Source organism: Vanessa atalanta, chromosome 8 (genome assembly GCF_905147765.1).
Source record: "Vanessa atalanta chromosome 8, ilVanAtal1.2, whole genome shotgun sequence".
Classification (NCBI taxonomy): Eukaryota; Metazoa; Arthropoda; class Insecta; order Lepidoptera; family Nymphalidae; genus Vanessa; species Vanessa atalanta.
Window position 1 is genome coordinate 933,768 of NC_061878.1, and position 25,767 is coordinate 959,534.

The 25,767-nt window shown below is 36.8% G+C and overlaps 2 protein-coding genes across 2 annotated transcripts in view; both read left to right on the forward strand.

The window, feature by feature from the left end:
- The window catches only part of LOC125065598 (protein tweety-like), a 76,756-nt gene extending 53,681 nt beyond the window's left edge, over positions 1 to 23,075 (forward strand). Inside the window, exons 3-15 of the mRNA XM_047673304.1 lie at positions 12,089 to 12,166; positions 16,916 to 17,071; positions 17,590 to 17,718; positions 19,498 to 19,641; positions 20,039 to 20,251; positions 20,572 to 20,700; positions 20,915 to 21,052; positions 21,411 to 21,555; positions 21,680 to 21,825; positions 21,898 to 21,995; positions 22,116 to 22,283; positions 22,532 to 22,743; positions 22,934 to 23,075. Coding sequence (XP_047529260.1) covers positions 16,937 to 17,071; positions 17,590 to 17,718; positions 19,498 to 19,641; positions 20,039 to 20,251; positions 20,572 to 20,700; positions 20,915 to 21,052; positions 21,411 to 21,555; positions 21,680 to 21,825; positions 21,898 to 21,995; positions 22,116 to 22,283; positions 22,532 to 22,706 — 1,620 coding nt within the window. The 5' untranslated portion in view covers positions 12,089 to 12,166; positions 16,916 to 16,936 and the 3' untranslated portion in view covers positions 22,707 to 22,743; positions 22,934 to 23,075. The remainder of the gene's footprint in view (positions 1 to 12,088; positions 12,167 to 16,915; positions 17,072 to 17,589; positions 17,719 to 19,497; positions 19,642 to 20,038; positions 20,252 to 20,571; positions 20,701 to 20,914; positions 21,053 to 21,410; positions 21,556 to 21,679; positions 21,826 to 21,897; positions 21,996 to 22,115; positions 22,284 to 22,531; positions 22,744 to 22,933) is intronic.
- LOC125065884 (oleosin-B6-like) lies at positions 22,826 to 23,400 on the forward strand. Its single transcript, XM_047673740.1, has 2 exons — positions 22,826 to 22,841; positions 22,934 to 23,400. Exons 1-2 carry the CDS (start codon positions 22,826 to 22,828, stop codon positions 23,398 to 23,400), a joined length of 483 nt encoding a protein of 160 aa, XP_047529696.1.
- The last annotated feature ends 2,367 nt before the right edge of the window (positions 23,401 to 25,767 follow it).

Below are 25,767 nucleotides of genomic sequence, written 5' to 3' on the forward strand. Positions count from 1 at the left end.
ACGTGTTCGATATTTATTGAATTACATTTCCTCAAATAACTTAGCCCAACGGTGGGACATTCACAGTCTGTTACAAAAAATATACAACAATTTCGATTTTTAAATGTATACTCATTTCCATAGTTTACTCTAAGAAATAGTCTAGGCGACGTTTTTAAACGAATAAGTCTTGTTACTTACGTGTAACACGAACATTTATATGTATATACTTTGATAAAAGTTTTAGTCATATGTGTCATAAAATGTACATTCTATTTCTACTGTTAGAAAATAGTATCCTGTCGTAAATAAGACTCGGGTAAAATGACTTGAATCTCGTCTAATATTACTGGTCCTTCGAGCAGGATTTCAGATCATCTGCAGCGAAAATAAGGCAGTCTGATCAAATGTATATTCTCATATCTTTATAGTTTTAACTAGACATGATACAACCTTAGGTGTACTTTCTCTCATATTCATAATTTTACATACAAATAATTCAAAATGGGAAAATATTTCAAAGAAATTGTTAGATTTTTTTTCTTCTTATAAATACGTATACAAAAGTTATAAATGTTTTTTTTTTAAATAATCTATGATCAAAGTAATCGCAACAATTCACGTCAACTAATAATATACGTAGTTTCAGTATAAAATTTCTAGAATCAACTAGTGGTATCACTACAATAGACATTCTAGAGAAACTTCTCACAATTATTTCAACGCTGTTCGCTACTACGTATTCGGTAGTTTACAAATACAACTTACGAGCCACCCTTTAGATCTGATTCCAGTGTGTGTGACGCCAAAACGAACAGGCTGCTCTTAAAGTTACAGAATTTACGACTCTCACATACGTCGAAGGCGGTACGTTGCAATGAAGTAAGGCACAAGTGTAAGAAACGTAACCGTTTTGTTATTTTAGAAGGATTTACTTTTAGTTTTTGGTTACAATTTGTTGTTTTAAACTTCAGTGGTACACTTCCTTAGCTTGAAAGTATGAATACATGATCGAAAAGCAAATCGTATGATTTTTTTTTTAAATATAAATTGAATATGATCAAGTATAGTGCCCAGTGATCATCAGTGTTGATGCATTGACGCACGTCCCACGTCTTTTTTCACGCGTTTATCTTGCAGTATCTTTGATATTGCTGGTCCAAATTGCAAAGTGTAAGCGACAGTTTTTGTAACACTTTAAAGGTAATTATTTAATTTCATAAAGTTTAATGTTGTTTGCAAATAAAAAAAAAATGTCTTTTATGTTTTTAAACATTATAGCTTATTACTTCGTGCTTCTTATTTGTATTAGATATAGCTGGTAAGTTTATAGTTTAATAAGTTATGTGTTATTGTTTTTTTTTATATTAGAGTTCTATTGTACTGTTTTTCGAAAAAAAAAAACAATTATATTAAACATTTGCAAATATTCTGTGCAATGTTTACTTATTATTAATATATTTTAGTTTTCATAATGTTCGCAAGTAAACATTTTATTTTCTACATAAACGTTGATATAACAAATATTACTTCCAAAAAACCTATCCCTCAAAAAGAGGAGGCATTCGCTCATCACTGGACCTTCATCACTTCAGCTGGCTAATCCTCTGAGCTATGTCGACCACCTTCATTCTCTGTCGTATCACCTCGTTCCGTTCGAATTGGTTTAGCAACTAAAAAATATTTATATGAATCGAGTCCGCTGAAGTTTTTATCTTGTACCAGTTAACTTCGTTGTAATTCTCTGACAATGTAATAAACAAGTAGGTTTATTGGCGTCTCGATGTTGGAACATGTTTTGTTGTCGAGTGAAAGTGCTTCGCGCTTTTAGGGATACAACTGTCGTTATATCTCGGACTCGTGCTCTTGATGCTCCTTTTGTGATCCAATCTAAATACGAGTCGTTTTTGTACTTAGCTTTTGTTCTTTTAAGTTCCGACGTCGAAAAACGAGAAGTGTTATAACTTTGACGCATGTTCTTGCCTCGCAACTACTATGTACACTGTTTGTTTTTTTTTTTTTTCTGTTTCAAACCTACATAATAATACAACCAGTATTCGGTATTGTCCTTTTCTAAACTAGGCTTAAAATTAAATGTATAACAAATCTAGGTCAGAAATAAGTGTCGTATGTGAAGCATTAAATTTGAAAATAATATGTATAAAAATTTGATAGTTTTTAATATACTAGCAACACGTCTCGGCATCCGTTACTTGGTTAATTTTAACATTACATTTACATACATTAGCGGCCTGTAAATTTACCACTGCTGGGCTAAGGGCCTTCTCCCTTTGAGGAGAAGGCAGCTCCAATGCGGGTTGCTGGAATACACATGTGGCAGAATTTCGTTGAAATTAGACACATGTAGGTTTCCCCACGATGTTTTCCTTCACCGCGGAGCACGAAATGAATTATAAACAAAAATTAAGCACATGAAAATTCAGTGGTGCCTGCCTGGGTTTGACCCGAAACATCGGTTAAGATGCACGCGTCCTAACCACTGGGCCATCTCGGTTCTTTGTTTAATTTATTATATAGTAATATAAAAAATAAATCAAAAAAAATGCTATAGGCATTCAGAATAAATGTAGCTTTTTACGACTGGATTTTTGGAATTGGATTATTAGTTCCCGAGATTACACCGTACAGAAAAAAAACCATTATTTTTGCGATAGTTAACAATCTGGCATTAGATTAATAAAATGTAAATAGGCTAACGGTTCTTAAAATTATTTGATAAACATGTCTATTATATAAGTTAGGATGTAGTACTAAACTGAATTTTGTTAAAAGCCATCAAATATTTTCAGCAATTATTAAACAAATAACCAAACATATGTATGTACGTGTGTAGTTGACCTGTGTATTTATAAAAAAACCATTAGTATAACAGTCGTTTATAAATATTAGTCTTTTCTTAAAAACGTTTAATGAATAGACACAGTAATATTTAATTTATAATCGCTTACATAAATTGTTTATAAATTTCGTTTATAATAGATTACTCATAGTACTAAACTTGATGTAAATGTAATGAGTACAACTTTTTTTGATCTCTCATCATTCTATCAAAGGCCATTATAGACAAGATTAGTAAAAGATAAAATGGGCCAATACCGATTGATGATAGAAAGTTGCGTTCTTTTAATAACAAATTACATATCAAAGGGGAACCACCTTTACCAAGATCAAAAGAAGTTTAAACGAACATTAACAACGTATTAATGTAAATAAACATTTATACGATATTAAAGAAAATATGAAGCTTTTAAAGAGCGCTCAGAAGTAACCCCTTAAATCAAATGCAACCTGAATTGCAGTACGAGTATTTTTAAATAGCATCCAGCTGCCTATCAAATATAGATCACGTAGAGTAACACTCGCAGTAGTACTCTTGCAGCGTGATAGCTCTCGAGTAATTGGCACGCGACGCATCATCCAGAGTTCGAGAGCTCTGCTCACTATGAAATAATACCTCGATGGCCTATGTTCGGTGTTGCTAAGGGGGACTGTGAAGATCTAGGTTGCCTGGTCGATGTAGGTCCGGGCGTTTGCTCATCGCGCAGCCTCCGCGATATCGAGCGACCGCGCCCGCACCCCACGTGTTCCATTCACTGACTAACCACGTGTGCTTAAACATACTATGACTAAATTAAATGTACTAGTGATTATAATCTTAAAGCATATCGTCATTTTATACATTACTTGATGTTTTCAATATATTGCTACCATATTTATGTATAATTCTTGATAACATGAAACTAAAAATATTCTATTATTTCAATGTTTCTTATATGAATATAATCTGATCATTGATTGGCGCCCGAAGTGGGACTTCATAATACCGTAAGGAAAATTTAAACAAATATAATAATACAACCATACATAACGACAGTTCCTTCAACACGAGCGATATTACTGAGAATAATTTTAACACGAATTCAGTTCTAAATTACAAACGCGCATGCGTCATTCAAAGAAAACCCAAAGGCTATTAGTGCTAACGTCCCTCGTGAAATATAGCTTTGTATTTTAATTAGAACCTCGGACTTTCCTTTTAGGGCAACAAATTGAACATTTACGTTTGTACACTCTTAATTTCCACAGTTTCCGTACATTTGTATTGAAAAATTGCCCTTCTGACTTCATTGGCACGTCAACATAAAAAGTATCTACATGAAAAATAAAATAAAATATTCAGAACGTTTTTCTTATGTAAGGATTATATTTTTATATTGATAAAAAACAAGTAAAGGTAATTAGAATAACAAGAAATTAAATTGAAAGTGGCGTAGGACAGATAAATTGATAAAGAGAGTAATAAAGAAACAGGCATAAAGGATTTACTTCCCAAGGTTGGTGGTGCGTTGGTTATCTGAGGAATGATTAATATTAAGGAATAGTCCTTAGAAGACATTGCTATTGACAGGACAATATCAATGTCTTTGGCCATAAATGATCACTTGCCATCATGCGCCCTATGACATAATAAAAAATGTCATGTTCAGTATTGTATGCGTTTATTCGTATGAAATCACGTACGTGTAGGGTTCGTGAGAAATGTTGGATTTTCATATATTGCTCTATTTCTACGCCTATCGAATTTGAGACTCATTACTAAATTCGTAACTTCCTAGGTCGTGTTTCTTACAACCGGTGGGGGACCGCCTGGATATTCAAGAACGTCTAGTATGCAGATTATTCAATTAGCCAACTGCCTCGACCAGGCATTTGATTGGAAACTTCCTCAGCTGAAACTAAAGCATAAATTGTTTCTATGTGGAACATAGCACTGGTAATCGATTCTAGCATAACACGTATTTGGAATGTTTGGAACTATAACTAATTCGAATAGTTTTGACGTACGAAGTCCTAATAGACGATAGACGATCAACGATTTAAGGGATACATTTTATTATTATCTTCTGAAATATGTCAATTCAAAATCAAAATATAATCTATTTAAGACGAATTATTTTTATTCGTGTTATTTATAATGAATATTTATTCCGTATGGGAAACCAGTGAATGGTTAGTCCACGCTTAGATATAACATTTTATTGAGTAATATATCAATGATTTTTTTAAATTATTTATTTTGTTAATTGACATAGCTAAAATATTCGGGAAAATTTATTATAGTAGAACCTTTCACAGGAATATGGCGTTTTTCAATATCGAAATAATAAATATAATATTGATCATTGTTGTAAGTATACTGTAATGTCAATTACAATGTCAAGTTATTAGTGTTAATGCCAAATAATTTAGATCTAAATGTAAAAGACTAAATCAGATTAGTAAACTAGATTTTGGGTCTTAAAAATTTAAATAACGAGCAATAAATTTGTAATATAACTTTAATCCTCCCTGAAGATACGTGACATTTTTGATACTGCTAAGATTTCTTAGAAACTATGTACGTATGCGATGTTCAAAACTACAAATGTGTCTGTTATTAAGGTTACTCAAAATATAGGTCACGAGTCACCACTGCCGTTACGTTTTGTAGGCGATGACGTAACGACGGCACGGCGAGAGTAAAACTCATATAGACATCAGCCGGTCCGAATGGGATGAAAAAGGTAATACGAGATCTGAATCCGAATATAGGTTGAGATAGTTTTACGTCCATTTACGTACAGATTTTTGTCACATGTTACGATGCTATAACTTGTATCACCAAATTTTCGACTGCAAAGTCAATACATCTTTCCTGCGGTATTCGATAGAATCGATGATGATATCTCGTCAAAAACGCCATATTCCTGTGAAAGGTTCTACTATAATAAATTTTCCCGTAAATCTCGTAAATCATCATTCATTTGCTCACTTAAAAATAAAATACAATAAATATTAATAAAATGGCGTATTATCCTCTACAAGTTTATATACGAGTAGGTGTTTAACGATTTTATTTAGATTTAACTTTCCTTGTTTTCATACGGGATTTATAAATTGAATGTAATTATTATATGTAGGTTTAACATGATTGTTGATCAAGAGCTACTACTGAGTATCTTCCCGGTTCCCGACAGAATCTACATTCCCAACTGGTCGAAGATTTATTACTATGTATTAAATTAAGTGTGTTGAATATTTTACTTTTAATCTTTTTTTTTAAAAGTATCATATTTATGCTTGGTGTTTTTTGTTCTTATTTTTTTTTTTTCTTTCGAAAACTATCAGTACAGTCAGCGAGAATTTATCGTTATTATTGTTTCTTCCCTTCCAATGCCGATATACAAAAAATAATGCGGCAATTTAATTGAGGGAACTTTCATTAAACATACTTATATAAACATAAGCAACTCTGCTATTATATAGGAATACAGTTACATCCGAAGCGGATCGATGTCCGGAAATTCCGGAATTCTGATACCGACGGTCGCTTCCTCGCTCTGATATGCTGATTTATGAGGCATATATTCTGTTGCAAACATTTTAAATCAATTCGTATAATCAAGAAATGAATATTTAGTAATCGGATAGAACCGAAAACACATGCGCGTAATTGTAGGTATTAATCACTCTTGTGATTGCCGTGGCCAAAATCGGTTAGGAGGACATTAACAATTTAAATTATAATCATTGATGTAATTGGATCTATCTATTCGCCATGATAATATGCAAGCGATATTTTTTTAAGGTTACAACTAACGTGGGAGCTCCGCGTGCTCTCCAACGGCGTTTGTACGAGTTGTCTTCGTCTATCACTATTGAACTTTTGCTGCCTTTATTTCTTCTATAATGCTACAAAAACCCTCACTAACACAATTTAAAATCACAAACGTTGTTTCAGGCACTTTAATTTGAGATAATATATCATTTTATATTAAACTAGTTATCGCCCGCGGCTACGCTCGCGTTTTAGGGGTTTGGTTGTCACGTGTTAGGCAAAAAATTGGCCTTCCTTAGAGTTCAAGTTTGCTTCAGACAGACAAATAGACAGAGTTACTTTCACATTTATAATATTTGTATAGATTGTTAATACTCGTTACTCATATTTAGAGTCTCGTCATTAAATTATCAAAGTAAATTACCATAGCTCAAATGTTTTAGCGCAGCTCGAAACGGAATGAAACGTATTTTATAAAGACGTAATTTATGTCTCGGAACAAAAAGATCAATCATTATAAAAGATGCCTGTTGAGATAATATTGCATGCTGTTTTTGCCTAATTAAATGGATCGTTTAAATACATTAAATAAATGGATTATCTGCTTAGTCCGAGGAAGTGTGTGTTGTTCATTATGCTAAATATCTATATTAAATTACGAATCGTCGTTCTGGAAATCCGGCGTGAAACATGACATTGTACGGGAAATTGGAAGAGAGAAACCTTTTTTTATTATTATACGACGAAAATATGACATCACGCATTTTATCACGTCAAGTTTTATTATTTATGTTGGTATTTATATAATTTATGTACCACTAGCTGAACCTGCGGCTTTACTCGCGCGAAATTTATACAACTTTACCTTTTAGATGTGACACAAAGAGCCATCCCTCATTTTACACATTAAGTGAATTAAATAAATTAGTCTATATTCTTCCTCGGGACATCATAATATACAACTATCTTCATAATAAATTTCACCTAAATATGTTCAGTAGTTTAACGATGAAGAGGTAACAGATAGTTACTTTCGTAATATTAGTATAGATTGTCAGTCGTCTACAGTTTGCAGATCAGGATATCGTAGTTATTAAAAATTAGGAGTTTTTCCATAAATTAATATTTAATAATTTCGAACGGCTGACAATTTAACATATTCAGGTGAATTTTCACATATCTTTTTGACCCGTATCAATAACATTAAGGATATTTATCTTAGGATCTCCCTATTTTATGATAATAATCTTAAACTCTGCGTAAACAGTAAATGTAGATCTTCTTGGCGAGCTTGTCTAATTAGCTCGTCGACCTTTCTGAAATAAGTTAAAATGAATAACATGACATAAAATTCAAACATATTTAGACTATCATTTTAATATTGTGATATTTATTATTATAAAGCTATTTGAAAGTGTAATGCAGTTTAAGATATAGGAAGATATGGCGGCTTGCCAACAGCGAAATGGCATGGACCATAAACGACGTTATTATTCAAAATAAAAATTGATATCCCTTTGAGCAAAATGTATCACTGGGTTACTTTTACTAAACTATAAGTTTCAGTTTGTTTTATAAATAATAAACCACTATCATTTAAGATTTTGAGATGTTATCGCTGTCACCGCCGCTCATAGACAATGTCGTAAGAAACATTCACCATTTTTAACCAATCTTGGGTATTGAGAAATGGTGTCCTTTGTGCAAATTCTCAATTCACTCACCCTTCAAACTGGAACACAACAACACTAAATAGTGTTGCTGTGAATACGTGAATTCCGGTCAAGTGAATATTGTTGGACCATTATACCGCGACCTGTTATGTTTGATACTCGTAGCTGACATTAATTTTCATCATACTCATTGTTACGTTCCATCAAAATATTAAATGGTTCTACGAACTCGATGTGTAAACAATGATCCATGATAGCCTATAGATCACTATCGGAGTGCATTATGTTCGGTGTGATTAATAATACGTTCAGTTTTGTTTATTATTTGTTATGAATTTTGCTACTATTTTATTGTTAAATAATCTTTGTGTATTAAGATTTAATATGGAAGTATTACAGATAACAATGCGGTTTGATTAGATTCATGTTAAAGGTAAAGGTTTTCTCAGGATATTTTAAGCTTTTGATATTTATTTTGTGACGTTTAAACCCTGTGTCTTCACGGGGTTAATTTGTGATATTCTTTGAGTTAAATATCGTCAGGTAACCTTCATGTGTCAAATGAAACTGCCTCATGTGTATCCACATTTAATTGGTGATAAGACTCTGTGCAATCCTGTCTGGGTAGGTACCATCCCATTTATATATTCTAATTCTAAGTAGTATTGTTGTGTTCCGGTTTGAAGGGCGAGTAAGCCAGTGTAACCAAAAGGCACGCGAAGAGATGGATTTAGATACAGTTGTTTTTTTAGGTATCCTGGTGTGGAAGAGCTCATCAAACGCTTTATTTAAGTTATGGTTAATATTTGTTACAATACTAATGTCTGGCCAACCCAATTTGGAGCAGCGTGGTGGAAAAGTTCCTATCCATGTCGTTAAGAGTAGAGGAGTCCTTATTCTGATTAATGGACTACCGGATTACGGTTAACTTACTTCACTTTTATTTGAAGCTTGTAAACGTTTGATTGATTTGAGTAATAAACTATAACGAATTCATTAAATAAATAATTATTCGACTGAAGATAAATATATATTTAAATCGTTAACTGAAATAATAACCATTCAATTAATTATCAAAGGATAAAGGTCGCTTATATAATCGAGAGAGCGGCTCTTGACATTTTAAATACCAAGCAATAAATCCCCAATAGCCATATGGGTTTCGAAATGACGTTCAAGATCGTGATTCATTGTGAGAACTAGGGCTGCTTGTGTTCAAGTGTAAGTGTAGTCGAAAACATTTGTGTATAACCTATTCCTATCGAAGAACGACTAAAGATAAACAAACTTTAGATTTACGTGTTTCATGCGGTTTGTTAATAGCTCTGCTATATTTTGCACTACAAACAGTTCTTGAGACATATGTATGTATAAATTAATTTTTTAGTTCAATACTATTTCACGTAACTACTTATGTCCACATTCTAATTTAATTTTACTGGAACTAATGTTCGAAACGCCATTTTTATATCCATAAACAAAACCATAGATTATTTAAGATTTATTATCTTTGGTTGACCAAAATATCATAAAAAATAAATGTCTAAGTTGCTTTATTTCTTGGGATGGAATAATTTAATTTATGGAATAATATATGAGTATAAAATTATGTTACTAATATCAATTTAATCTTAACTTTACGAGGCGACAGATCGTCGCGTCTGTCGGGCCTTTTTTCAGAATATACGTGTCAAGCTGTTTGACGTTTTAATGGGACCACTTAGGTGTTCTAGATTTAGTTCCATAAAAAGTGTGAGCTTTCCTACGTGTCTAGGAATTGTAAACTTGTCTGACCGGTCTTGCGTTGAGTCAGAGCTTTCGTACTTGTTTTTTTTTTAAAGTATTTCTACCATATTCAATGTGTCAGAACTACTTGATGCATATTCATTGCCTTTAATTCAACGTGTCCATGTTTTTGCGGTAAATCTTATTTATCTATATTATGTTGTAGTATATGGAAAATCCATCAACCCACATTGGAGCAGCGTGGTGGAATATGCTGCAAACTTTCTCCACAAAAGGAGAGGAGGCCTAACCCCAGCAGTCCCACTGCTGCGATTTACAGGCTGTTAAAGTAGTATATGGAAATCTAAGTCTGAGATTGAATGTTTGTGTTTGTTGAACATTTCACGGTACGTAAATCGTGTTTTTACAGAGTATTAATTGAGTGTAACATAAAATGTTTGGCGGTCTAAGAAATTACACATAATACACATAAATAGATCTCTTCGTTTGCGAAGATGCCTCCCTCCACGATAAATTATTATCGTTCATATTCGAATCATTAGTTTGAGTGAGTGACACTAGTGCTTACAGGAGATGTCTTAGTGTGCGTGATATGCCTAAAAGTAAATATCGCAAAAAATACAAATTAGATTATAGGTATAATTAATTATAATTTAATGCCAAGGAGCGCGCTTTCGTAAATGAACGGCTGTATTGGATTTCTGTTATTTTAACTATACTATTTTATTACTAACTATACTATTATATGCAAGCTGTTTTTTTTTACTTTCTCAAAATTTATTTAAAAAAAGCAGACGAGCCATCAGGCCTCTCATTGGTAAGTGTCCTGATGGCCATAGATACTGGTACTGTAAAAAATATTAATCATTTCATATAGCGTCAATTATTTATTATTGTATTATAATAACAGGTTAGTGGGTGGTATAAACGCAGACGGGCCCGTTCAAAGCTCTGTCACCGGTTCAAATATTTCATATTTCAATAAAAATGCTTCGCGGTTAGTAAAAAGGGCTCGCTTTAATGTTCACAAGACCGAATATTAGAGTTTTATAAACCGTTAATTTTATTGCTGTAATGACTGAAACTTGTAACTATGGCACCAAGTCAAAGCTCGAAAACGCTCGAGGCATAAAACGAAACTCGTTGCTTTTTATGACGTAACCATTTTACCTTTTTAATAACAGCAGAGCGTTGAGACGGAGCCGGGAGGGCTAGTGGAGTTATAAAGCAAATACTTTACGAGCTCGTATTCGCTGAAGCACTTAAAATTTAATATCAGCTCCTTGGACACGCGCAGTTTAGATAGCCGAGTTTTAATAGGCCATATCGAATACTTGTGTTCGAACGCTTTGAGTTTTTCAGTCGGTTTTGACATGTGGGTCCCGATTGTAAATTTAATTGGTTCAGATATATACATTTCTGTATTTATTTTATTATGATTTGTTATGAGTTTATCAACTGACGATTGCTGTTATCATGTCTTTACTATGAATATTCAATACTGTCGAACTTCGAATAAATAATAAAAAAAAAACAAAAACATAGTGTTCATTTTAATGCTTTTTGATACATAAAATCCTGCTAAAACGTAATAAGTGTTATTTAAGTTTTCTAAACATTTCCAATTTTCTGTGCAATTTTTTTGCTCCAACCTTCTAGACGATAAATCAAATCGGTAAAGTCGTTGTCAATGTATGGCTCGACTAAGGGAAGTAAGGTATCATTTTTATCTATATAGATTATTATGTATTTTTATAATAACTAAATAAATATGAGATACCCTGGGAAAAATATAAACGACTTATGTCTAATGTCCTTTGTGTCTGTGATTTAACCACCAAGCAATATGACTTATTACTTATTGACGGTAGAATATACAACCTCACCAGAAGAGCTCTAAACTTAATCACCAGATTAAGATTGTATAAATGTTAGCAAAATATTCATTGTTTATGTCGATTAAGACTGAGGTTCCATCATAACTGGCTACATAAGATTGATTAGGATAGTTTTGAGTGTTTTAGAATCTCTCTTTCAAGTAAATAACTCATTGTAACATCTCTTGTTTCAGATATGCTCCCGGTAAAGGCCTGATCTCTTAGGTTATCGACAATATGGCGTCGTAAGCAGTGCAGTGTTATTTATAGCGGTGAGTTGAAGTTTATTTGTCTACCCATTGCCCTTCATTACGATTCAATGATCAAAAATAGATGTTTATCTTCCCTTTGACAATGTAATAGCAATGATTTTATGATGTTTGATTATATTTCGTAACGTTTCCTTCCTTAAACATACTAACAGTGTTCAGCTGTACATAACATAATAGCACGTAGCCGTCGGCTTTTAGAGAAGTTTTTTTTATAAAATCATACCTTTAAACTGACTGTTACATGGCAATCTTTTAAATATTTTTTACATTACATTAGCAGCTCGTAAATTTCCCACTGCTGGGCTAAGGCCTCATCTCCCTTTGAGGAGAAGGTTTGGAGCATATTCCACCACGCTGCTCCAATGCGGCTTGGTGGAATACACATGTGGCAGAAATTTGTTGAAATTAGACACATGCAGGTTCCCTCACGATGTTTTCCTTCACCGCCGTGCACGAGATGAATTATAAACACAAATTAAGCACATGAAATTCAGTGGTGCTTGCCTGGGTTTGAACCGGAAATCATCGGTTAAGATGCACGCGTTCTAACCACTGGGCCATCTCGCCTCTATTTTTTTTATAACGGCTTTTAAATGTAAATAGTACTAAAATGGAATTGCCTCACTAATCATGTTTTCATTTAAATGTTGGTTTTAATCAAAATAGTTGAAAGCTAAGACTGATATTATATTTCATGTGAAACAGTATAAACCTCAGTATTGTCTGTACGTAATGTAACGCAATATAGCGTGCGGACAGGTTTATATTAATGACTATATTTTGGATACAATGAATTATCTGATATTTAAGCAATCGTTTCATTTTGGTCTACTTTAATTATTGTTTGTGTAATTAACGCGTAATTTAAATGAGTACTGTTCTGATGACGACAAACACTTTGCAATGGTACGAGGGTTAATTATTATTAAGGGTATTGTTTCAGACATAATCGATAATTTTCGATTCTCAATAGTGCTCGTTTCGGCGTCAAGGGGTCGTCATTAGTGTTCGTATTACTTAAGGATTACATTCAACAATTTCTATATATATACTAGTTTCTCGCGTGTTGTGTTTGTAGGTTTTAGGTATAAAAAGTTGCCTTTTCAGCCTCGGCAATTCAAGCTCGCTTCATACCGAATTTTAACAAATTCGATTCTGTGGTTTACCCGTGAAAGCGTAACATACACACAAACTGAGCTACTTTTGCATTTGTAAAATCAGTATAAATGTTGTGGGTTATTTATATTCAGAATTACTTGATATTACCCAAATATTTCGAGGAAATTCCAAATGAATTGCGATAAGTGAAGTGAATACTTAATGAATACTTTAAGTGATAATTTTAAACTTGATATGTTATCAGGTAGTTTAATTGATAAGGAAATGGTTTGATTCATGTGGAATACCTTGTATTGTATTTAGAGTTGTACTTGAAACATCAAGGACTGAGTTTGCCTCGATGATACGTCGGTAATTGACAATTATTAAATTTGTTTTAATGAAGGGGTGATTATATGATTAGCTCATTTCTGATTCTCGGACGATAATTTCTTGAAAAAAAAAAAAAATTGCAATCAGTGCTTCTGTCAAATATCAAATAAAAAATTTATTAACAGTATTATTATTTAAGAATAATATTAAAAAATCGAAATACAATTGAAACCACAAATTAATATTTCTTCAATAGATTTATTATATTCTACGATGTCGGCCTCGTGGATTTCCTTTGATTTTTGCATAATTTAAATAATCAGTCCTAATGATGTTTATGAGCAATTAATCTAGTGCTTTCTCTTTTGTCGTGGTTAAATGCAGCAACGTGGGACCTTAATGAACGGGATTATATAAATTCCTCTTGCTCCGCACTTCAAATCCTATTGTTATGTAATACGTACGGTTCAAAGAGTTAATTATCTAACAATATAGTGCTTATGTTAATAAAAATAGCTAGCAGTGCACTTTTGTTTTTTTTTTTAAATAGTTGTGAGTATTCAATACAGGTAAAGTTCAGCAAGGTTACGGCCGCATCTTCTGTAGATATTAAATATTTATATGAGAAAATTCAAATTTTAAATTTGCCGATTCATTATTTCAAATAATTTATAAATAAAGCATGTTATTCAGCACAAAAGTATACAGATGATAAAAAGTCGTGGTGCTAATATTTGTCGACTTTCAAACGGAATATATTGTATATATAATTGTATTTAACTAATCTTTTGTATTTTGATTATTGAAAAAGAGTAACTACTGAGTTTCTTGTCGGTTTTCCTCAGTAGAATCTACATTCCGAACCGGTGCTGTGGTAGCTTAACTACCACACACTAGTTTTGTGAAATGACTATGATGACAAAAATGATTGTTAATCATGCTCGCCTTTATAACCATTCAATCTACTAATACATTTTATTAATCCGATAGGCGGACGGACATACATGCTATATGTTATGTGACATTGTCGCTGTAAGAAATATCACACCTTGGGGACTAAAATGTCATGTCGCTCGTGTCTGTCAGTCTGTCGTAGTTGTTTTGTTGTTGTGGTCATGTGTAGCATTGTAAACCCTACACAAAGCCCTAACGCAATTTTATAATTAAATGCATAACTTTATTTATGATATATTTACAGTTCATCAATCAAATGTTTACTATCCGGTAATCATCCGGTAATCAGTGGTTTACCGGACGCATTGTCATATTAATATAAATTTTCAGTACCATTTTGTTATCTAACGTTACACAATTTGCGTTAAGCGTATTTGGATACTAAATAAAAGGGGTAATTATACGCGATCTGACTTCATTCATGAAAATTATTATCTGAGTATTACGATCGATGAGATAAAAACGAGACGCCGATGCGTCAATGTGTGCAAGATGCGAATGTTTTTCTCAGCCAGATGTTACTGGCAGGGAATGCTAATTATAAGTTATACAATGTCTACGCGTAGGCAAGGCCGGTGCTCACTAGAGACAGAATAAATTATTTTATTGCTTTGTGGACAATATATCGTTTTTCATCGATATCTATATATTTTATTTGGCACGTGTTTCCGCGGCTTGTATCGCTTGCGGTGTGTGTGGGAGGTGTTTAGGTATTCTCTGCCCTTTTCTGTACCCCTGATATACAGCATGCAAATGCAAGACGTTTGGTTGGGAAGTTAAATGTAAAAGCATAACAAACAAAATGCGACAGTGCATTTATAATATTAGTTCGTTTTCGACAAAAAATTACAAAAAGTTTAACAGTTGAAAAAATGCAATGCCTTTTACGCGTGACACGTTTGTCGCATCGTGAAAAATATGTAATAACGTTAAGATTTCATTTATCTTGATGTGCTGGTAAGGCTTGGAACAGGTCTGTTAAAAAAAAATGTTTTTTTTTTTTTTATGATATCGGCAGGCGAACGGGCAAATAGGCCATATGATGATAAATGGTCACGACCCATAGACAATGGCGTTGTAAGAAATATTAACCATTCCTTATATCGCCAATGCGCCACCAACATAAGGAACTAAGTTGTTGTGTCCGTTGTGCCTGTAGTTAAAATGGCCCACTCACCCTTCAAACAAGAACACAACAATACTGAGTATTATTGTTTGGCGGTAGAATATCTGATGAGTAGGTGGTTCCTACCCAGATGGGCTTGTACAAAGTCCTACCACCAGGTAAAAAAAATATTAAGAGAATACACATACTATAACGTCAAAATTACTCACGATACCATACTGTGCCTTTACATTACGAAACGAAGGTCTCCTCTAAACTTTAAATATGTTTTCTGGTCGATGTATTGTACATATAGTCAGTCTCCTTTACATTATACACACATATGTGAATTGATAAGTATATAGGTATATCTTATGTTCGCTCTTTTACTTAAATTATTGGTAGGAAGATAGTCGATCTTAAAATTAAACTTAAATCAACGCGTAACAAGAGGATCGGTGTATTGTTTGCCCTAACTGCATCAATCATCGTCAAAAAGAAACGGAACCAAGTTACATGTATGTAATTAGTTACCACATAATTGTATCAGCAAACAATGACGTTATGTTATTAAGACTGGTACCGCCACAAGCGACCACATTTCATAAGTCTTTCTGAAATGTATTTTACTTGAGAGTTTTTTTGTACACGAATGAGACTAATATACACAGAATAAATGTCTGTAAAACGAAGAAGTCGTATTTTAAATCTATACATATAATAAAATTGGGGTGTTCGATTGTAATATTGAAATAACCGCTTTTCACGAAATGCATTTGTATGTTTACACGGTACATATTATACCAAAATAACTTTTTTTTCTGTCTGTCTGCCTGTCTGTTTGTTCCGGCTGATCTCTGGAACGGCTGGACCGATTTTGACGGGTCTTTCACTAGCAGAAAACTAATGTTATACGTTGTAACTTAGGCTACAACAATTACTTTTTTGTTAAATTCAAACGTGCTCGATTTATTAGTATAGACTATTTCTCGTTCGTAGCTTCACTCGCGTTTTAGGTATTGGTCGTTAGGTGTTGGGCAATAAAAAGTAGCCTTGGAGTTCAAGCTTGCCTCATATAAAATTTTATCAAGTGCAGTTCAGCGATTTTATCGTAATAGAGCAACAGTCAAACAGCAGTCTGTTTTCTTACTTTTAGCTTATATTATTTACACATTAGACATACTTAATTATGTTTATTATAATGATATATGTATATATAATAAGTGATATTATAACGATAGTCCTTGTTTATTTTCTAGGTGTCAGTGTGAGCGGCGGGGATGGGCGCGGCGGGCGTGTCAGACGAGTACTCGCCGCCACGGCTGGCGCGGCTGCTGCACGCGCTGCCGCACATCAACGTGACGCTGCACCGCGTCAACGATACTTTCGCGCCCAATTCGCCCATATACCTCGAGGTAACGTCACTCAGCATTGTAAATGTACTAGGAATTTTCAATCCAGGTAGACCAAGCTCGTGTAACTTTACCGAAGATAGCAAATTTGCGAGATGCGCATGTGTTAGTGTGTGGAGAAGTACTCACACCTTTGCTTAAGTAACTAGGATTACATGCGCGTCTTAAATATTTAATTAATATGTTGCAAAATAAACGTACCCGTAACATCCGTTGTCAATGGTAGTTTTGCTAACCATTGCGTGTATGCTTACTATCGTTATGGGTGGTGTTTACATGATTGGTTTAAATAGTTTCCTTTTTGTAAATGTTTATTTTGTATGGAATTTGACGTGTGAATACTGGTAAGGTACAAACATCTTTACAAATAAAAGATTATTATATTACCTTCTAATCGTATCTCAAGCCGCGGGGGTGTCAGTTGTCAGTTGGTTGTGGAATCTGAGTTTCAACAAACAAATCGTATAACGCTTATAGCTAATGATTAATGATGTTGATTTATTCTACTGTAATTGTTCCAGAGCTTGGGGATCCTCGGCTCGATACCCGGTGCATGGCTCATCCTGACGCTGACGGTGCTCCTCATATACCTATTGACAAGATGTTGCGACAGAAAACAGCGACCGCCGAGAAGCATAACTGCACTCAAGGTAGATTTACTTTTTAAACTTTCCAGTTCCTCGACGGTTCCTATAAATAGAATCTACATTCCGGATCTATTCACATTTAAATAGACATTTTGTAAATAGTAACTAATAAACGAATATACGCATAGGAGTCTTCTTATGATTTTAAAATCATACGATATGAAACGATAAATACAATAATTTATAAAACCAACAATTTATTAAATTGTTGAGGAAAAAATACAGGCCAATGTATCAGTGGCGTAGCTAGGTGGGCAAGGGCCCCGGTGCATAGAAAATCATCGGGCCCTTACGCCCCCTTTCTTTTCCACTCCATCTTAAACTTTATATTGCCCTTCAAAATTATAACTAGGAATAAGAATAGGATACAGGATACAGCGAGTTGAACATTTAGGTTAGAGGGCCCCCTGTTCTCCGGGGCCCTGGTGCACTGCACCACCTGGCCCTACGATAGCTACGCCACTGCAATGTATACTGAATATTATAGTGCAAAAACTAGTGAGGTGAACTCTCTATTCCGACACTCATCATTCTACACGATCGGAAAGGGTTCAGGCGCAGGACCAACGGCTTTACGTGCCTCCGAGGCACGGATATGTACACAATACCAACTACGAGCTGTTACTAATAATTTTTCCATGGAAAAAATTTTATCAGTCCAATCTGTTGCCTTATACCGACGAGGTCAAATGTTCATTCTGATGTACATATTAATTGAATTATAATCTGCAATAACAGCAGATTGATATAATGCATTTAAGATTAAAATCATGTCGCCTCGTGTGTTTAGTATCTATAACTAAGTCTATCGCGTGTTATTTTATCCTTCCCTGTGAAAGAGATCAAATGTTCTCACATACGGTTTGCTCAACACGCCATATGTTGTAATAATGCTCCTCACATGGACGTGTGTTTATCGTCAAGCTTATAAACCGCTTGATCGTTTCGAATACTTTATATCATCTCGTGTTTTGTAATATGTATTAGGTAATTTTTGTGTTAGTGTAATTGATCTTTGTTTTCTTGTTTATTTTTGAAACGACAATGGCTCAATAGTTCAAGTGCCGCCTAGTAATGTAAAAAATCGTCCCCAGTCATAATATCAGTTTAAGCTTAAATGGAGAGGTCACGCTTGTCACGTCAATAGTCTGAATTTACAACGGGTGTAGCTGAAGCACTTATATAGTAGTATAATTTATTAAACCCTCCAAAGCACGCGTAACAAGTTCTATATATTAGTATAGTATTGGTATTTTTTTCGGTTAGGTATTTTAAGTTCTTATCAATTTAGTTCACTTTCGATCACCGGGGTGGAGCAATGGGATCTTCTCATTATGAGAGATGAGGTCGCTCCCTGAACAGTGGGACATACATAGGATGTTAATTCGTATAATATAATAGGAATCGTATGTAAAATATGCCTGAGATGGTCCAGTGCTTAGAACGCGTGTATCTTACACGATTTATTCGGGTTCAAAGCACGTGATTCGGTAATTTTCAAGTGCTTATCATCCGAGGACGAGATGAATCATGAGTGTGATTTTTACATGCTTTACTGTATATTTATAAAAGCCAATGTTGCCCAGTGGATAGAACATGTCGATCTTAAGAAGATTACTGATTCAAGTTAGGGTGTGAACTATAAATTATAATAAAGATATAAAAACCATTTCCATTAACGCTAGAGATAAAATAATTGTACACAGTTGACGTGTATGGATTAAATAAAACAAACTTGTTTAGTTTGTTTAGTTTTTATCTGTGTCGATAATTTGTTTTCAGATAACACTGATGATATTATCGGTGCTATGCTGCGGCGCGATCGGCGTCGGTCTCTTTGGTAACGACGACCTCCATAATGCGATGCTCCAGAGCATCCAGGCTGGCAACCAGCTGGCGGCTCTTGTCAACACGGTCAAGAATCAGGTATAACTATTTTATATTTTATTCATTTGTGAATGGTGATTATTCGAATCGGTGACATGAGCCTTAAAATGCAGTCTGAAAGTGCATCATGTGATTGAAAATCTGAAAAAAAAAGTCGAAACCAACAAATTGATTAACTCTTTATACCGGTTTTCGTAGAGTAAATATTGCAAGCACTAGGTTGGACTAGCACACTTTAAATTGTTAAGTCTTTAAGCTTAATTAAATGTGTCCTGAAAAACAAATAATTTATTTTAAAAATAAATTGTTTTAATTTATTAATGAATCGATTATTCGATACCGCATAGCGTTGGGTACACGTGGCGGTGGTGTAATTAAACGTAAGTTAGTAATGTTTGTGACTTGTTGTACAATTTTTTCTTCTGTCCTTTTCCAGTCGAGTATTTTAGAAGAGGCGATGGGATCTCGCGCGCGCGCCCCGCTGGCCCGCCTGGCGGACGCGCTGGACGCGCCCGTGGCCAACCAGACCGCGCTGGGCACGCTGCTCAGGGCCCTGTCCGCCCTCAGGAACAACGCCAGCGCCGCCGTCTCGGCCGCAGACAACCTGCGCAGGCCGCTTGCCGCTCTTAACCTAGACGTATTCATGAAGGTATACTTTTAGCTTATAAAATGTATCAGTTGTGGGTATAAAAAACAAAATTTTAAATCTAAATTAATTATTCATAATGATACCTATATTATCAAAAACGTAAAAATTAAAATAAATAAGCTCATATATTTTTTCTTATGTATTTATCGGTTTCACGTTGGAGTTCTTTACCATTGCAATGTTGTTTTACAAATAAATAATCTTTAAGGCAAAAAAAATATCAATCGTTTCCACCCAACTGCATATAAGACCACGAAAGAAATGAAAAAAATAAAGTAAACATAACGATAGTGTGAAAGTAATATCGGAATCTCGCGCAGCGGCTGTGGGTGTGGGAGGCGGCGCGCTGGGCGGGCGGCATGGCGGGCTGGTGCTGCGGCGGCGCCGTGTGCGTGGCGCTGCTGGCCGCCGCCGCGCGCCGCTCGCGCCGCGCGCTGCTGCTGCTCTGTGTGAGTACTCGTGCCAGCAATATTCAACGACTTCTCTCGGTTCCGTGACTGAAGAATTATTTAATTTGCTGAATTTTTTTGTATATTTTGCACAAGGTCAAAATATATTAAGCATCAACATAGCTACAAAAAAATCCCCTAGATTTTTATGTAATTGTGTGAGTGGGAGTTGCCCAGGAGCTGTGTTCCAAGTTTACGTTTCGTTCTATAACAGGTGTGCGCGCTGGGCGCGCTGGTGGCGTGCTGGGCGGCGGGCGCGGCGCTGGCGGCGGGCGCGGTGGCGGCGGCGGACGCGTGCCAGGACCCCGCGCGCGCGCTGGCGCTGCACGCGCCGCACGGCCTGCCCGTCGACGTCAGTGCTCCTTACGCTGTTCTCTGCTATTAGATCGTGTCACACCCGGTCGGACCGAAGTCGCTCTCTCTATATATTGTGTATCGAATGACAGACACGATGAGATGAATTATCCACGTTTGAGAATAATTAAACGTCAGTGATAAAATTGTTTTTAAAAATGCCCTGTAAATTAAAACCAAAGAGAGCTAGATAGGGAACGGTCGCCTGGGGAGGAGTAAGGGTTTTTCTTTACGATCTTTGCTAGTTCAAATCTCGCCAATGTATTAAAAGTAGCCGCCTGCGACTTTGAACATGACAGTCATTAGTTCTGCCTTCGTCGCTGCTGGCACCGAGTATAGCTGGGGAGTGGTTGCAGATGGTGCACTACTACCTGTCGTGCAAGGTGTCGCGCGAGAACGTGCTGACGGCGGAGCTCCGCAACGCGCAGCGCGCGGTGGTGGCGGTGCGGCAGGCGCTCGCGGTGCTGTCGCGCGGCGCGCCGCAGCTTTTCAACGACCCCGGTTCGCATGTCAACTCAACATATTACAGATACATTTCTCATTATCCTTGCCGATGAGATTAAAAGTACCAACAACCAACAAATCAACATAGACGGTTAACTAAAGCTGCCCGTACCGCGCGCAGGGCTGCAGCCGGCGCTGGGCGCGCTGGGCGCGGGCACGGGCGAGGCGGAGCGCGCGCTGGTGTCGCTGAGCGGCGCGCTGGAGTGCCGCATGGCGCGCGCCTACTTCGTGGCCGCCGCGCGCGCCGCCTGCGACGGCGGCCTGCAGGTAGCGCGCGTAGCCAGCCGCCCGCACCCGGCCCGCCGCCCGCGATTACACCGTGTTTTCATGTCGTTTCAGGCGCTATCTCTGCAGCTGCTGGCGGCCATCGTCGCCGGGTTCCTGTTCACTGCTATCGTTCTGGTCGATTCGCATGCTTGGATTTACATCAACCCGAAGTGAGTGCTCGATCGTTTCCGGTCCATCCGGTTTGTGTTTATTGAGAAGCGCCGGCGCGAGTTATGTGCGGCGAGCTCCTCGGGGGCGCGCGATATGTGACATCCCTCCGTCCTCTCCAGACGCAGCGTGTCCGGCGAGGAGCAGGCTCCGTTCCTGTCGACGGGCAGCGCCGGCTCGCGCACGCTGCCGCGCCCCGCCCCCTTCCCCAACGGCAAGCCGCCCTCCTACAGCGCCGCCGTGCAGCTCATGGACCTGGCCGACCGCGACAGGGACCGCGAACGACCAAGGTCAGCCTATGAGAGTGACCGATCATAATCGTTTATTTACACCTTTTGAATGTATTTTTTCCCCTCATTATATTGCACGTTTTTTTTATTATTATAAAATAAAAGGACATCTGAAACTGCAACAAGTCTCTAAACAAGTAAAAAGTGTATACCGAGTGATATGTTGATTTAATTAATGATTTAAACGTGCGAAGTATTCATTCACGCCGTAGTGACGAGTATACGAACGTGCGCGGTCCGGTCGGCAGGTCGCGCATGTCGGGCAGCGCCACGCTGGGCCGCGCGGCGGGCACGGCTCCGGCGCTGGGCGCGCTGGGCGGCGCGCTGGGCGGCTCGCACACGCTGGGCCGCCCGCCGCACAACGGCAAGTACGCCACGCTCAGCAAGCAGTGCAAGACGCTCGAGAGCAACGACTTCTACTGAGAGCGGGCGGGCGGCGCGGCTCCAGAACACGCGGCGGGTGAGTCCGTCCGCTCCGGACCACTGTCATATCAGTTTTAATGTTCAGTGCAAATATATTTGGTTCACGGGCAACGGTGGATATGAACTTCAATGAGAGTCTCAATTGGATTCATTGTCGGAAGAGAGCAAAAATAAAATATGTTTACTTTGAATAGAAAATGAACTAGGCTTAAATTCCACCCTTCCAGGTCAGACGAATCGTTCGGGCTCGCTGAACCGCTTCGACCCGAAGTACGCCTCCTTCGGGCCGCGCGCGCCGCGCCCGCGCCCGCCCGCGCCGCCGCCCGCCCTCGCCACCTTCTCGCCCGACGCGCCGCGCACGCACGCCGCGCACGCGCCGCACGCGCCGCACGCCCCGCACGCCCCGCACGCCCCGCACGCCCCCCACGCGCCGCACGCCCCGCACAGCGCGCACGTGGGGCCCGACAAGTACGCCACCGTGCGCCCGCAGCGCCGCACCGACCCGCAGCCGCTGTCCGCCGCCGCGCTGGAGTACCGCAGCCTGCAGCGCCCGCGCCGCCAGCAGAACGCGAACGCGCAGCACCGGCGTCGCCACGAGCAGCGCGACCAGCGCGAGCAGCGCGACACACGGGACCAGCGGGACCAGCGGGACCAGCGGGACCAGCGGGATCTCTACGCGGTCACGGAGTTGTAGGAGCAGCTGCCGGGGACCAAGCAGCTATCTGTGCATCTCCGGTGCTCCTACGATTGTAAAACGGCTACGAAACTCTAAACGTGTATCGTGTACATTTTTATCGAATATTCGTTATATGAAATCTCACTAGGTCGATAATTCTCAGGTGAAAGTGATTTCTACGAAAGTGACATTTTTGTGATGAAATGATCGGTTTACGATAACTCGACGGGAAACGATGTTACAAGGTAGAGTAAACTTTTTACTTATTGGTAACCATTGGACACATTGACTTTCTTATTTATCTGGAACGTAGTATTCAATAATTATTTTTCCTAATTTATTGCTTATTACTCGAACATTAGCTATGCTCATCATAGTAATGCTGAGAGTAGTAATTGCCCGACGAAACGATTTGATGAAGACGTAAGTGAAAAAAGACATGAAAATACCTTCGAAAATGATTTATTAACATTTCGATCCGACCTTTTAGGTTGCGGTTTCCGTGACTAAAAATATTTTGCAAAATGTTTGCAGGGTTTGTTTGTAATGCTCAATCGTAGTTCATTTTTTATCATTGATATAAACTACGGTCTAATATTTTTGTAGCACTAGTATTTGCGTATTGAATCTAATCGGCACAAAAGGTTTTTTGATATATATTGATTATCAAAAGACGTTTCGATAATATTTAGTATGGCCTATAGTATTATATTGAAAAAAGGAGCCCGGTCTTTGCTCGTATTTTATCATAAAATTCGACTAAAATTAAATTAAATCTTCCAATCATATTCATTCAAAATATTACCTGAAAATAACGGAAATACTGGGATAATAAAGACAGTGATGTAAAAATTCATGTATTACTTTGTAAATGTCGTAATAATATATAAGGAGTCCACAAAAGGCTGTGCTAATAATCAGGAGAATTGACCAAAAAGTTCTTGCGATTTTGGTATATAATAACGTTATGTGAAATAATGTTATAACTTATAACGCTATGTTAAATAACGTTATAAATTATATCGTTACGTTAAAGCTGTCTCTTCATTGATTTATCGAATCGGTTTTCGCTCAACTTAGCTGTAAGTTAACCTAAAACTCTCTTAGGAAAGTTTATCTAAACGATGCTATGTAAAAAAAAGACTTGACGAAAATTCACTTCGAAACAAATAACGAAAAACGGTTTTTTTATATCTTTTAAAAACAAATTCGGATTTTATAAATAATAATCGTGTAGTTCTTAAGTGATGTAGGAATAAGTCGACATTATGTGAACATATTCGATTTAATAATCTAATGTTTATGAATAGCTAATTGGAAGAAAAAGCGATAGGCCATAGACAATTGTATTTGATATTGATTGGTGTTTTAGGGGCTCGAAGCCTTCCATTGAGATGTGGATGTGTACATCACATAGATAAATTGTTTATAAAAATATTTAATACATATATCATACGGTAATATTAAATAATGTCAAATTTACTGAAAGTCGAGTGACGCTTATGACGGATGTATGCTTGTAATGTGTGATCGACTCGTGTAACTTTACCCCCCATTTAGGTATAATCGGAGTGACACATCTTTTGCGATAGGAATCTCGTAATGGAATATATAGTCTTAATTTGTCTACCTATGTAATTGGAATCGGCTCAAGTTAAGGCGGTTTTAACTAGTTCAAAATAGTGGACCTATTTGTATATACACTTATTAGATATATTTTCATTTCGACTAATATAAAACGTTCGATTTATAGTTAAAATCGAAATATTCAATAAAGCATTCCATCGTGTGTAGCTAAAGTGGAATTGGTAGTGAAGTAATCTGAAATCGACCTAAGCGTATGGTTATAAGGTGCAAATTTAAACTGCCATTCGATGATCGTTTAGTAATTAATGAACAAAGTATGTTCTCACTGTGACACCACAAACGTATTTTATAATCAACGGAATATGATCACGGAAATGCCTTGTCCCGAAAATTAGAGCTCGTTTTAAAAAAAAAAAAAAAGTAACGGCTCAATTATTTTCGCGCCAAATATTGTAATTTTCGCGATCATCTTTCAAACGTAATATTCTTAATAGATATAAATTTATATGTAAGTGTTAATAGGAAAGGTACCAGTTTTTATTCAGTATTATGATAGATAATTTTGTGAGATTTTACAACGACGTTGGTACATTTTTTATGGTCAATGTAATATTTTTTTTCTCAGCGTAACTTCACGGTACCGCAAGCAGTGTATTCGCCAAAGATAATGCATAATTTTATATAAGCATAGTTATCGTAAGTATAATGTAAGACTTTAGACTTTCCGTGGCTGCTGCGTATCGCCATATGTTTTATTTAATTAAACCTTAGGCTTTTAACGTAAAAATCTCTAAGCAA